Source organism: Salmo salar, chromosome 12 (genome assembly GCF_965601325.2).
Source record: "Salmo salar chromosome 12, fSalSal1, whole genome shotgun sequence".
NCBI classification, from domain to species: Eukaryota; Metazoa; Chordata; class Actinopteri; order Salmoniformes; family Salmonidae; genus Salmo; species Salmo salar.
This window is the reverse complement of record NC_138302.1, coordinates 30265667-30277839: the sequence shown is the minus strand read 5'-3', so window position 1 is coordinate 30277839 and position 12173 is coordinate 30265667. Positions and strand designations below refer to the sequence as shown.

At 43.6% G+C, this 12173-nt stretch overlaps 1 protein-coding gene across 1 annotated transcript; it reads right to left on the bottom strand.

The window, feature by feature from the left end:
* Positions 1-3547: 3547 nt before the first annotated feature.
* Positions 3548-11792, bottom strand: LOC106564674 (TBC1 domain family member 24). Its single transcript, XM_014130890.3, has 8 exons — positions 11245-11792; positions 10609-10984; positions 9764-10420; positions 9294-9449; positions 8458-8521; positions 8264-8362; positions 7732-8053; positions 3548-7395 (listed from the first exon to the last, which is right to left on the bottom strand). The coding sequence occupies exons 1-8, from the start codon at positions 11768-11770 to the stop codon at positions 7223-7225; spliced, it is 2373 nt and encodes a 790-aa protein (XP_013986365.1). The 5' UTR covers positions 11771-11792; the 3' UTR covers positions 3548-7222.
* Positions 11793-12173: the final 381 nt, after the last annotated feature.

The following is a 12173-nucleotide window of genomic DNA, read 5'->3' as shown; positions in this document are numbered from 1 at the left end:
TTTCGGTCTCCTGAGGAGGAAAAGGTTTTGTTGTGTCCTCTTCACGGCTGTCTTGGTATGTTTGGACCATGATTGTTCGTTGGTGATGTGGACACCAAGGAACTTGAAACTCTTGACCCGCTCCACTACAGCCCCATCGATGTTAATGGGGGCCTGTTCGGCCCGCCTTTTCCTGTAGTCCACAATCAGCTCCTTTGTCTTGCTCACATTGAGGGAGAGGTTGTTGTCCTGGCACCACACTGCCAGTTCTCCTCCTCCCTATAGGCCGTCTCATCGTTGTCGGTGATCAGGCCTACCACTGTTGTGTCGTCAGCAAAATGAATGCTGGTGTTGGAGTCGTGTTTGGCCACGCAGTCGTGGGTGAACAGGGAATACAGGAGGGGACTAAGTACACACCCCTGAGGGGCCCCAGTGTTAAGGATCAGCGTGGCAGACGTGTTGTTGCCTACTCTTACCACCTGGGGGCGGCCCGTCAGGAAGTCCAGGATTCAGTTGCAGAGGGAGGTGTTTAGTCCCAGAGTCCTTACCTTAGTGATGAGCTTCATGGGCACTATGGTGTTGAATGCTGAGCTGTAGTCGATGAGCAGCATTCTCACACAGATGTTCCTTTTGTCCAGATGAGAAAGGGCAGTGTGGAGTGCGATTGAGATTGCATCATCTGTGGATCTGTTGGGGCGGTATGCGAATTGGAGTGGGTCTAGGATGTCCGGGAGGATGCTGTTGATGTGAACCGTGACCAGCCTTTCAAAGCACTTTATGGCTACTGATGTGAGTGCCACGGGGCGGTAATCATTTAGGCAGGTTACCTTCACTTCCTTGGGCACAGGGACTATGGTGGTCTGCTTGAAACATGTAGGTATTACAGACTCGTCAGGGAGAGGTTGAAAATGTCAGTGAAGACACTTGACAGTCCGCGCATGCTTTGAGTACACGTCCTGGTAATCCGTCTAGGCCCAGCATCTTTGTGAATGTTGACCTGTGTAAAGGTTTTGTTAACATCGGCTACCGTGAGCGTTATCACACAGTCATCCAGAACAGCTGGTGCTCTCGTGCATGCTTCAGTGTTGCTTGCCTCGAAGCGAGCATAAAAGGCATTTAGCTCGCCTGGTAGGCTCGCGTCACTGGGCAGCTCGCGTCTGGGTTTCCCTTTGTAGTCCGTAATAGTTTTCAAACTCTGCCACATCCGACGAGCGTCAGAGCCGGTGTAGTAGGATTCAATCTTAATCTTGTATTGACGCTTTTCTTGTTTGATGGTTTGTCTGAGGGCATAGCGGGATTTCTTCTAAGCGTCCGGATTAGTCTCCCGCTCCTTGAAAGCGGCAGCTATAGCCTTTAGCTCGATGCGGATGTTGCCTGTAATCCATGGCTTCTGGTTGGGATATGTACGTCCAGTCACTGTGGGGACGACATTACATTTACATTACATTTAAGTCATTTAGCAGACGCTCTTATCCAGAGCGACTTACAAAATGGTGCATTCACCTTATGATATCCAGTGGAACAACCACTTTACAATAGTGCATCTAAATCTTTTAAGGGGGGGGGGGGGGGGGGGGGGGTTAGAAGGATTACTTTATCCTATCCTAGGTATTCCTTAAAGAGGTGGGGTTTCAGGTGTCTCCGGAAGGTGGTGATTGACTCCGCTGTCCTGGCGTCGTGAGGGAGCTTGTTCCACCATTGGGGTGCCAGAGCAGCGAACAGTTTTGACTGGGCTGAGCGGGAACTGTGCTTCCTCAGAGGTAGGGGGGCCAGCAGGCCAGTGGTGGATGAATGCAGTGCCCTTGTTTGGGTGTAGGGCCTGATCAGAGCCTGAAGGTATGGAGGTGCCGTTCCCTTCACAGCTCCGTAGGCAATCACCATGGTCTTGTAGCGGATGCGAGCTTCAACTGGAAGCCAGTGGAGAGAGCGGAGGAGCGGGGTGACATCATCGATGCATTTATTGATGAAGCCGATGACTGAGGTGGTGTATTTCTCAATGCCATTGGATGAATCGCAGAACATATTCCAGTCTGTGCTAGCAAAACAGGCCTGTAGTGTAGCATCCGCGTCATCTGACCACTCCTGTATTGAGCGAGTCCCTGCTACGTCCTGCTTTAATTTTTGCTTGTAAGCAGGAATCAGGAGGATAGAATTATGGTCAGATTTGCCAGATGGAGGGCGGGGGAGAGCTTTGTATGCATCTCTGTGTGTGGAGTAAAGATGGTCTAGGATTTTTTTCCCCCTGGTTGCACATGTGACATGCTGGTAAAAATTTGGTAAAACTGGTTTAAATTTGCCTACATTAAAGTACCCGGCCACTAGGAGCGCCGCTTCTGGGTGAGCATTTTCTTCTTTGCTTATGGCCTTATAGAGTTGGTTAAGAGCGGTCTTAGTGCCAGCTTCGCTTTGTGGTGGTAAATAGACGGCTACGAATAATACAGATGAGAACTCTCTTGATAGATAGTGTGGTCGACAGCTTATCATAAGGTACTCTACCTCAGGCGTGCAATAAATCGAGACTTCTTTAATATTAGACATCGCTCACCAGCTGTTATTGACAAAAAGACACACACCCCCACCCCTCGATGTGGGTGGATTAGAGTTTTGAAGGAAACTTCCAAATACTTTCCATAAACTGAACAGCACATTACAAATAATTGAGTTATATTTAGACACATTGAAAAGATGACAAACCAGCTGAAACCCCCACTGGCAACAAGCAACAGTAACGTTAGTAGCTAGTAGCTACCATAGCATGCCCTGATCCTAGTGACAACAGCCATATCACTCAGGGTAACAAATAACGTTAGCTAACGTTAGTATTACTTGTTACCAGATAACTTGATTAGCTCCGTTGAATATGTTAGCTCAGCTGAATAGGTTAGCTAGCTAAATAGGCTGGCAGGATATTTTACATTACCGTTGAACCCAATTACAGCCTCCAGCTCAAGCCGTGGAATCTCTTGTGCATCTCCAGCCATGATTCAACAATATTGCACCTATTTTTTCACCAAGTCTTCAAGCCTGTAAAATCTTCTCGAGCTTCAGCTATCTTTCTCTCATTTGTCATCCAGACAATCAAACGTTGCCTAGCAACTTAACAATTTGTTTGGGTCAGTTTCTATGGTGATGTAGTAAGCCAGAGGAAAAATTTGGGTGCGTCTTTGGAGTGTGATTGGTCCATAGAGATCGGTTTTGTCTAGAAGGGTTACAGGTTTTGTCAAAATGGACTTTTCGTAGCGGGTTTAAGAACATTTACATAGCAGGTTATGATAATTAACGTAGCAGTTTAGGAAAAGTGTTAGGGTAAGGGTTAGCTATAATGCAAAAAAATAAATATACACTTTGAAGTCAATTTGACAGAAGCTGTATTCCATCTAGACATGGCTAGAGATCCTATTAAATTAGAAAGCCTCAAAGTTCCAGAATGGAGTGAAAATGGAAGCTATTGTGGTCAGGGAGAAATCCAAAACAATCTGGAATGAATATGCAGTAAAGGCATAGGTGATGCATTTCCTGCTTTTACTTATGCAGGGAAATACAAGTAAGGCAAGTGATATACCAGAAATGATGTAATATATGTATTGTCAACCTAAAATATTGTCATACAATTATAAATACAGTTTATACGGACAGGTTTTATACACATTTTCTGTATAAATAGCCTATAACATAAACAGACCATAATAAATGTCTAAATTTGTATTTTCTTCTCAATTGTTATTATATGATACAATATCAGTACTTGTTGCAATTACAATTTGTCTAAGTCCTATCATCAACTGATTGTTTGAACGGATTGTTGGCATACTGGCAGTTATTTTTAAAAAAAACGTATGGGATCACTCCTCTAAAAACTGTCTGGTTAGCTAGCTAACAACATACAGTGCAGATAATCTATAAATTAATTGTTTTGCACTCTTATCAGAGCATTGGCAAAACCATGGTAGACCAACTCCCTTACCAAAATGTCTGACACTTTATATTACCATCATAAGAAGGTTCATGTCCATTCCGGTATTCTAATTCCTAATTCTATGGATTGGTCACTGCCAGGGAGATAGCCAGGGAGCTAGCCAGGGAGCTAGGTTGAAGACAGAGCCAGTTTTAGAAATGTTTACAAATGAATAACAGATGAAAAGCTGAAATGTCTTAGTTAATAAAGTATTCAACACTTTTGTTATGGCAAGCCTAAAAAAGTTCAGGAGTAAAAATGTGCTTCAAAGTCACAATAAGTTGCATGGATTCACTCCGTGTGACATACCCCATTTCTACACCCCACACATACAATTATCTGTAAGGTCCCTCAGTCGAGCCGTGAATTTAGAGTACAGATTCAACCACAAAAACCAGGGAGGTTTTCCCATCATTCACAAATAAGGACACCTATTGGTAGTTGGGTAAAAACAACAATAGACATTGAATATCCCTTTGAGCATGGTGCAGTTATTAATTTAACACTTTGGATGGAGTATCACTATACCAAGTCAATGGTGATTTGAAAACAGTTACAGAGTTTCATGGCTGTGATAGGAGATAACTGGGGATGGATCAACAACACAAACATAAATCTACAATACTAACATAAATGACAGAGTAAAAGGAAGGAAGCTTGTACAGAATTTTAAAAAATATTCAAAAACATGCATCCGGTTTGCAACGAGGCCCTAAATAATACTGCAAAACATGTGGCAAAGAAATTAACTTTTTGTCCCGAATATTATGTTTGTGGTAAATCCAAAACAACACATCACTGAGTACCGCTCTTCATATTTTCGAACATGGTGGTGCTGCATCAGGTTATTGGTATGCTTGTCATCGGCATGAACTAGGGAGTTATTTTGGGGGATAAAAAGAAACGGAATAGAGCTAAGCACAGGCAAAATCCTAGAGAAAAACCTGGTTCAGTCTGCTTTCCAACAGACACTGGGAGACAAATTCACCTTTCAGCAGGACAATAACCTAAAACACAAGGCCAAATATACACTGGAGTTGCTTACCAAGATGTCATTGAAGGTTTCTGGGGGGCCTAGTTACAGTTTTGACTTAAATCGTCTTGAAAATTCATGGCAAGACTTGAAAATGGCCCTATAGCAATGATCAACAACCAACTTGACAGAGCTTGACACATTTTTTTAAGAATAATGGGCAAATATTGTACAATCCAGGTGTCCAAAGCTCTTAGAGACTTACCCAGAAAGACTCAAAGCTGTAATAGCTGCCAAAGGTAATTGTAACATGTATTGACTCAGGGGGTTGAATACTTATCTAATCACGATATATTGCTGTGTTATTTTCTAATAATAATGATAGCGTTTCTTTTTTTTCACTTTGACATTACAGAGTATTTTGTGTAGATATTTTACAAAAAAATTGAAATTAAATCAATTTTAATCACACTTTGTAACAGAACAACGTGGAAAAAGTAAAGGGGTGTGAATACTTTCTGAAGGCCACGTATATCCTCCCTTTGCAACCCTATTAATATATGCACAAATATACATATTCATCGAGAAGTATATGAATAATCAACAAACAAATATAGCATACAATTCAAATACAGTGCATTTGGAATGTATTCAGACCCCTTTACTTTTTCCACATTTTGAGACGTTACAGACTTATTCTAAAATTGATTAAATTATTTTTTTCCCTCATCAATCTACAGGCAATACCCCATAATGACAAAGCAAAAAAAGGTTTGTAGGATTTTTTGCAAATGTATTCAAAATAAAAAGCAGAAATACCTAATTTACACAAGCATTCAGACCCTTTGCTATGAGACTCAAAATTTAACTCAGGTGCATCCTGTTTCCATTGATCATCCTTGAGATGTTTCTACCACTTGATTGGAGTCCGCCTGGGGTAAATTCAATTGATTGAACATGATTTGGAAAGACACACACTTGTCTATATAAAGTCTCACACTTGACAGTGCATGTCAGAGCAAAATCCAAGCCATGAGGTCAAAGGAATTGTCAGCAAAGCTCCGAAACAGGATTGTGTCGAGGCACAGATCTGGAGGGTACCAAATTTATGCAGCATTGAAGGTCCCCAAGAAACAGTGGCCTCCATCATTCTTAAATGGAAGAAGTTTGAAACCCCCAACACTCTTCCTAGAGCTGGCCGTCCGGCCAAACTGAGCAATCGGGGGAGAAGGGCCTTGGTCAGGGAGGTGACCAAGAACCCGATGGTCACTCTGACAGAGCTCCAGAGTTCCTCTATGGAGATGGGAGAACATTCCAGAAGGACAACCATTGCTGCAGCACTCCACCATTCAGGCCTTTATGGTAGAGTGGCCAGCTGAAACCAGTAAAAGGCACATGAAAGCCTGCTTGGAGTTTGCCAAAAGCCACCTAAAGGACTCTCAGATCATGATAAACAAGATTCTCTGGCCTGGTGAAAGATTGAACTCTTTGGCCTAAATGCCAAGCGTCACCATCCCTACGGTGAAGCATGGTGATGGCAGTATCATGCTGTGGGGATTTTTTTAAGCGGCAGAGACTGGGAGACTAGTCAGAGAGATCCTTGAAGATAATCTGCTCCAGAACGATCAGGACCTCAGACTGGGGTGAAGGTTCACTTTCCAACAGGACAACAACCCTAAGCACACAGCCAAGACAACGCAGGAGTGGCTTCGGGACAAGTCTCTGAATGTCCTTGAGTGGCCCAGGCGGAGCCTGGACTTGAACCCGATCGAACATCTCTGGAGAGATCTAGAAAGAGTTGTGCATCTCGACACTCCCCATCCAACCTGACAGAGCTTGAGAGGATCTGCAGTGAAGAATGGGAGAAACTCCCCAAATACATGTGTGCCAAGCTTGTAGCTTCATACCCAAGAAGACTCAAGGCTGTAATCGCTGCCAAAGGTGCTTCAACAAAGTACTGAGTAAAGGGTGTGAATACTTTTGTAAATGTGATATTTCAGTTTTTTATTTTGAATAAATTTGCAAAAATGTCTAAAACCCCGTTATTGCTTTGTCATTATGTGTGTAGATTGATGAGGAGAAAAAAATATTTTATCAATTTTAGAATAAGGCTGTAACGTAACAAAATATGGAAAAAGTCAAGTGGTGTGAATACTTTCCGAATGCACTGTGAAAACCCTGTTTAGTTTAGCCTATGGGTCATTGTCATCAACACACATAACGAATAAAATACAGTCTAATCAAATGGACAACGGAATTAGGAGAAACCAGTTCATATAAGAGGGGGAAACATATATCAGCCTCCTCTTTTAATGTCAGTAAGAGAAGTAGTGTGAGAACGAGATGGAGTTCTGAATTCCCCACACTTCCAGTGACCGGATCTTAAAGTGTCTCTTGCAGAGAGGGGCGCTCTCGAAGGTGTCACATCGCTCCGTGTAGCCCCCCTCCAGATCAGCCTGTAGGCAGAGAGCGTGACCCCCATCGCCACCTGGCGAGACAAACACATCACCCTCACTGTAAAAGATGTCAGCATTGAATTTACAGTAATAACAGCAGCCCACTTCTAGCTGCTGCACTTCTCAGTAATGTTGACATGAACACAAAGAGTACAAAGGGTGGATACAAAGAATATGCCATGTGAGAAACCCTAAGCTGTTTCCCTACCACCATCGTCAAAGTCGCTGCAAAAACTCTTGTACGTGGCAAGAATGCTCCTTAGACAATCAGGCCTATCCGGGTTTCAGAAAGTTATTGAGCACTCCTTGTGACACTCTACCGACAACTCTGAACAGCAAACACTTTAGCCTACATATGAGCAGCTTACCAATGAATAGCCTTTCGTGGTCTCCGGCGATGAACATGGAGGCCCCTTGTTCCTTGGCCCTCTTGGGTGAGGGGGAGAGAGGTCCGGGGGAGGAGGTGGTAAAGGGAATGGTCAGGTAGCTGGGGTCCTGGAGGGTCCCGGATGGACAGGTCAGGTTAGTGTGGTTGGTAGTAGAGGTGGTGGAGAGTGGGGTAGAGGAGGAGTCCTCTTCACCAGAGGAAGTGTATACACAGACCCGAGCAGCTCGAAGGTCTGGAGAAGGTTGTCTCTTGGCCGTAATGTGAACCACAGCCCGTTGGTAGCGCTCCATGCCTGGACGAAGCTGAAAGAACAACGAATTAAGAACAATGAACAATTAAGTTCCTGCATTGACTGATTGACATGGGAAAGGAATGGAGCCTGTATTCTACTACGGCACGATCAGTGAAGATTTCGACCACTATTTTTTACGCTAACACAATTGATCAAAATCAAAGGAAAAAACATTTGCAAAATCAGCTATTTCAGATCTGTAGATTGTAATTTCTCTCACCGTGAAAACAAAGCTCTCCCCAGTCCCAAAATACGCAGGTTCTTCTGAATCATACTTTTTCCGCTGAATCAAATCTGTCGACAGGAAGGCACCACAGACCTGTGGAGTGACACAGGGGTAAGAAGTCTGCATAGAATCTAGTTGAGTGTCAAAAAATAGACACAAAAAAAGGTTTTCTGCTACTGTAAACTCACTTCTTCATCCACAGTTTTCAGAAGCAAGATTGCTGGCTCATGCCCCTCAACACGGGAATAAAATCTTTAAATGAGAAAAAAAATGACTTTAAGCACTCACAGTGAACAATAGCAATGAAACTTGTAATGTTTTTAGACAACGGTTATTCAACAATCCTAGCCCCTTGGAATGTCTTTGTGGGGGTGAAAGTTCAAAGTTCACTGGATGGGTCACGTCGTGGTCAGGGTCAGACCTTTAATTGGGGTCATCACATCCTGTCACGACCACCCTGTGTATGGCTAGAACCAATTAAAAAGCATGTCTGCTTAGGCAGGTACGTGTCAGCGCAGTGACAAGGGAAAGTCTGAGAATCCCAATCAAACTCTTTGAAGGACATCAGAGTCAACATGCATAGAGATTCCTCATAGTGGAGAAAAATAACTGTTGGTGTCTCAATGTTTGGACGAGCTCTAGGACGAGACAACAGCCAGTAATTGTGACATAGGTATTCAGAGCATTTCTAAAAGGATTTGCAAGTGCTGATGAATATTATCTACCACATTTTCTCCTGTCAGACCAACAGAATACTTCTAGAGACATGAATAACTGTTGTTAACCGATGTCACAGGAACTGTTCCCGCCAACGAACTGGAGAACATTTGGTCATGCACCTTATTGCAAAAATGTTACTGATACTAACAATACAGCCTTTCATTATTATGAAACTGAACCCTAAGGTGAGTTTATTCAGCTCTGGGCTGTTGTATTTACTGTGGACAGTTCTGGGCTGCTGAATGTATATGTCTTCACTACTTGACCCACTACTAATGTAAAATAGTGAATAAAAGTCACTTACGAGGCCAGGCTTCGGCCATGTTCGTTGGTGCTGAACAGCCTTTTGGGATTGAAGAGGGCAAAGCGTTCAGGGATCCAGGCCCAGACAATCCTCATCTCTGTCCCTGTGACAACGCTGGAGCTGAAGCTGTCAAAATCCACTACCTGGCACGACTGCCTTTATGGAGGAACAGAAACAGTTTGAGAATGTAAATATTTGTTTTGAAGCGTATCTTCAGATTACAGATAAATATAAAGGAACTCAGAAAGTAAAGATTTGTAAACTGTTTATAGTTCAAAAGGATACAGTATCTAGGTATAGTTTGGTAGAACAACTGTAGCATCTCTATAACAAAGTGAGTTGGAAGTAATCTGTCATAATCGTCCTATGAGGAATAGGGCTTGTTTTCCGTTAACAGAGAGTGGACCAATTAGATGTTAATCAAGAGTAGAAACATTTTGTCGAAGAACTCCCTTGACCAACAGCCTCACCGCTTCTGGTGGATACTGATGCCTTTCTGCATGAGTGAGTCCTTGTTAGCGTTGAACAGTAGGTTGAGCTCCCTCCGCGTGGCCAGCTGGATAATGAAGGCCCTCTCCAGCAGCTTCTCCACCGTACAGTGACGCGCCACATTCTCCACAAAGCTCTTCATGTCTCGCCTGAAGTCCTCCACGTAGGCTACACGAGACGAAACCGAGACCTTGTACAAGCTGAGAAGAGCCAGAGCCACCCTGTAGAGAACCTTGTAACCCTCCAGAAGATAGACATCCAGGACCCTGATAGCGTATGTGAAGGGGAGGTCGGCAAAGATCCACATGATCCAATCAGAGTAGAACTCAAAGAGGTTCTGGTGGGAGCTGGCGATTAGCTTGCGGATGCCGCGGCAGTACCTGTTGGCCAAGTCGCCAAAGGTCATGCAGGAGGCCCGGTAGGTGAGGAATGTCTGGTCGATGTAGCGCTTGTTGGGGTCATTGTAGGCGATAAGGCGGCAGATGCTGTGGAAGCACTCGGCTTCGTCTTCGCTGAAATGCAGGAGGAGAGCCACCAAGGCTGGGAGGATTGGGCAGAAGTTGATGTCCGGGAAGTGCTTGCCGATGCAGAGAAGGACCTTTTTGACAGAATTGAGACCAGCTTCGTTGAGGCAGTACCTGGGGGTGGGAAGAATAACAAAGATACTTGTTATGTTATCATGTTATGAACAGAACATAATGTACATGCAATATTGGAAAAAGCATGATCAACTTCAGATTCTCCTATCAAAGTTTAATGACTAAAATAATTTGATCATGATTTTATAATCTGAACCATTCTTCTCTGATAGCTTCATAGCCAGTACCTAGGGATCACGCCATCATCCATGTACTCAGGGAACGGGTGTGTGCTCATCTTCTGCTCCCCGAAGAGCTTCTTGGCCACATCCTGGTAACGATCTCGATCCGGTTTGATGGACCTGCAGTTGATACCATGAATTATATGATAATAGGCCTTGGCCCTTAGTGTATGGGGCATGGCCCAGAACCCTGATCGACCCATGGTCTTCAGCTCCTGGTGGTCCGACTTCAGAATCCTTTGGTAGCGCTCTGAAGATTCAGGGTCGATCTTCTCCCAGTCCACAAACTGGCCATACTTCATGCCAGAACAGGAGCTGATCTCCCAGTTCTCTGATTCAGAGATGGTCATCATGGGGACACCCTTCAGACTGCCTCTTCTGCCTGTTGGAGAGAGGAAGGAAGAAAACTAGCTACTAACATCATAATTAATAAATGTATTATTTAATAAGTTAATTGTTATAGATCTGTGTCCATCCACAGTAACATTCTTGTTTTGTATTAAGTACACTGTGTTTGTGCATATTCTGCATTTCTCCCCTCTGTTCTTCATATAACACTAGGAATATGACAAAATAGAAAAAAACATAAATTGTCAAATAAACATAAATCGGACACTTTTAAACATACTGTAATTTGCATACCATTGAGATCTCTGCATGGCAAGTGTTTGTTGGTGTTGGACTTGGATCTCTTGGAGTTGAGCCGAGCCATGATCCCCTGATTCCCATCCGCACTATTCTCCGTCTTCCTGTCCCCACTCTTCTCCAGGGAGTTGGATCTCGGCCTCATGGCGTTGGACCTGGTAAAGTTCCCTTCTCTGTGGAGCTCAGATGTCTCGTAACTATAGAAAGACCTGGAGCGTGGCCTGACAAAGTTCTCATCTGTTGCCGTCTCTATGCCATACTTTTTGGCATCCTCTGGGCTGTAGTAGGAATGGGACCTGGGTCTTCTGTGTCTGGCTGCTGAGCTCAATTCCTGGTCCTGGTCAGTGGTTGTTTCCATAGGAGACGGGTCTAAACTTATAGTCCCACAAGTGGAGAACTTGGGCGTTCTTGAAACATGGATCATGCTGTCTGGTACAGGATTCTCCTCTGCAAATGTCAAGTTCTCCTCTATATCAATGACAAGACAGTCTCCAGTGCTGGTATACTTCCCAATGTTTTCCATGTGCCCTGTGGATGTAGGTTTTATACACAGTTGTCAGTTGGTCAGGTGACCGGCACAGAAAGTGATATGGGTTTGTTTACAGTGTTTTTGTGTATTATTTTTATTATCCAATTACTGTGGCGAAAAGGAATGCCTCCTTTCTTCAACTTCCAACACCAGCGGACAGCAACAAATGAACTAGGGTAATGAAATCAAAACATCAATAAAGTGGAAGATTATTATTGTTTCATTTCAAAATAGGCTACTGTGTAAAGGACAGTCTCCATTGCCATATATGGAAGTGAATGCCTATGCTATTATGTTGATACACATTTAGATGTTTCAAAATATGTATGACTATACAGAAATGAGTGTTCTCACAAAGCATGTATCCTACTTTTAACCAGTTTTTCTTCCTGGGTTT

Coding starts and splice junctions, on each gene's coding strand:
- LOC106564674 (XM_014130890.3), bottom strand. CDS start 11,770: ATGGAAAACATTGGGAAGTATACCAGCACTGGAGACTGTCTTGTCATT. Junction 10,421..10,608: donor GATGATGGCGTGATCCCTAG/GTACTGGCTATG, acceptor TCCCACCCCCAG/GTACTGCCTCAACGAAGCTG. Junction 7,396..7,731: donor CCACGAAAGGCTATTCATTG/GTAAGCTGCTCA, acceptor TTGTCTCGCCAG/GTGGCGATGGGGGTCACGCT.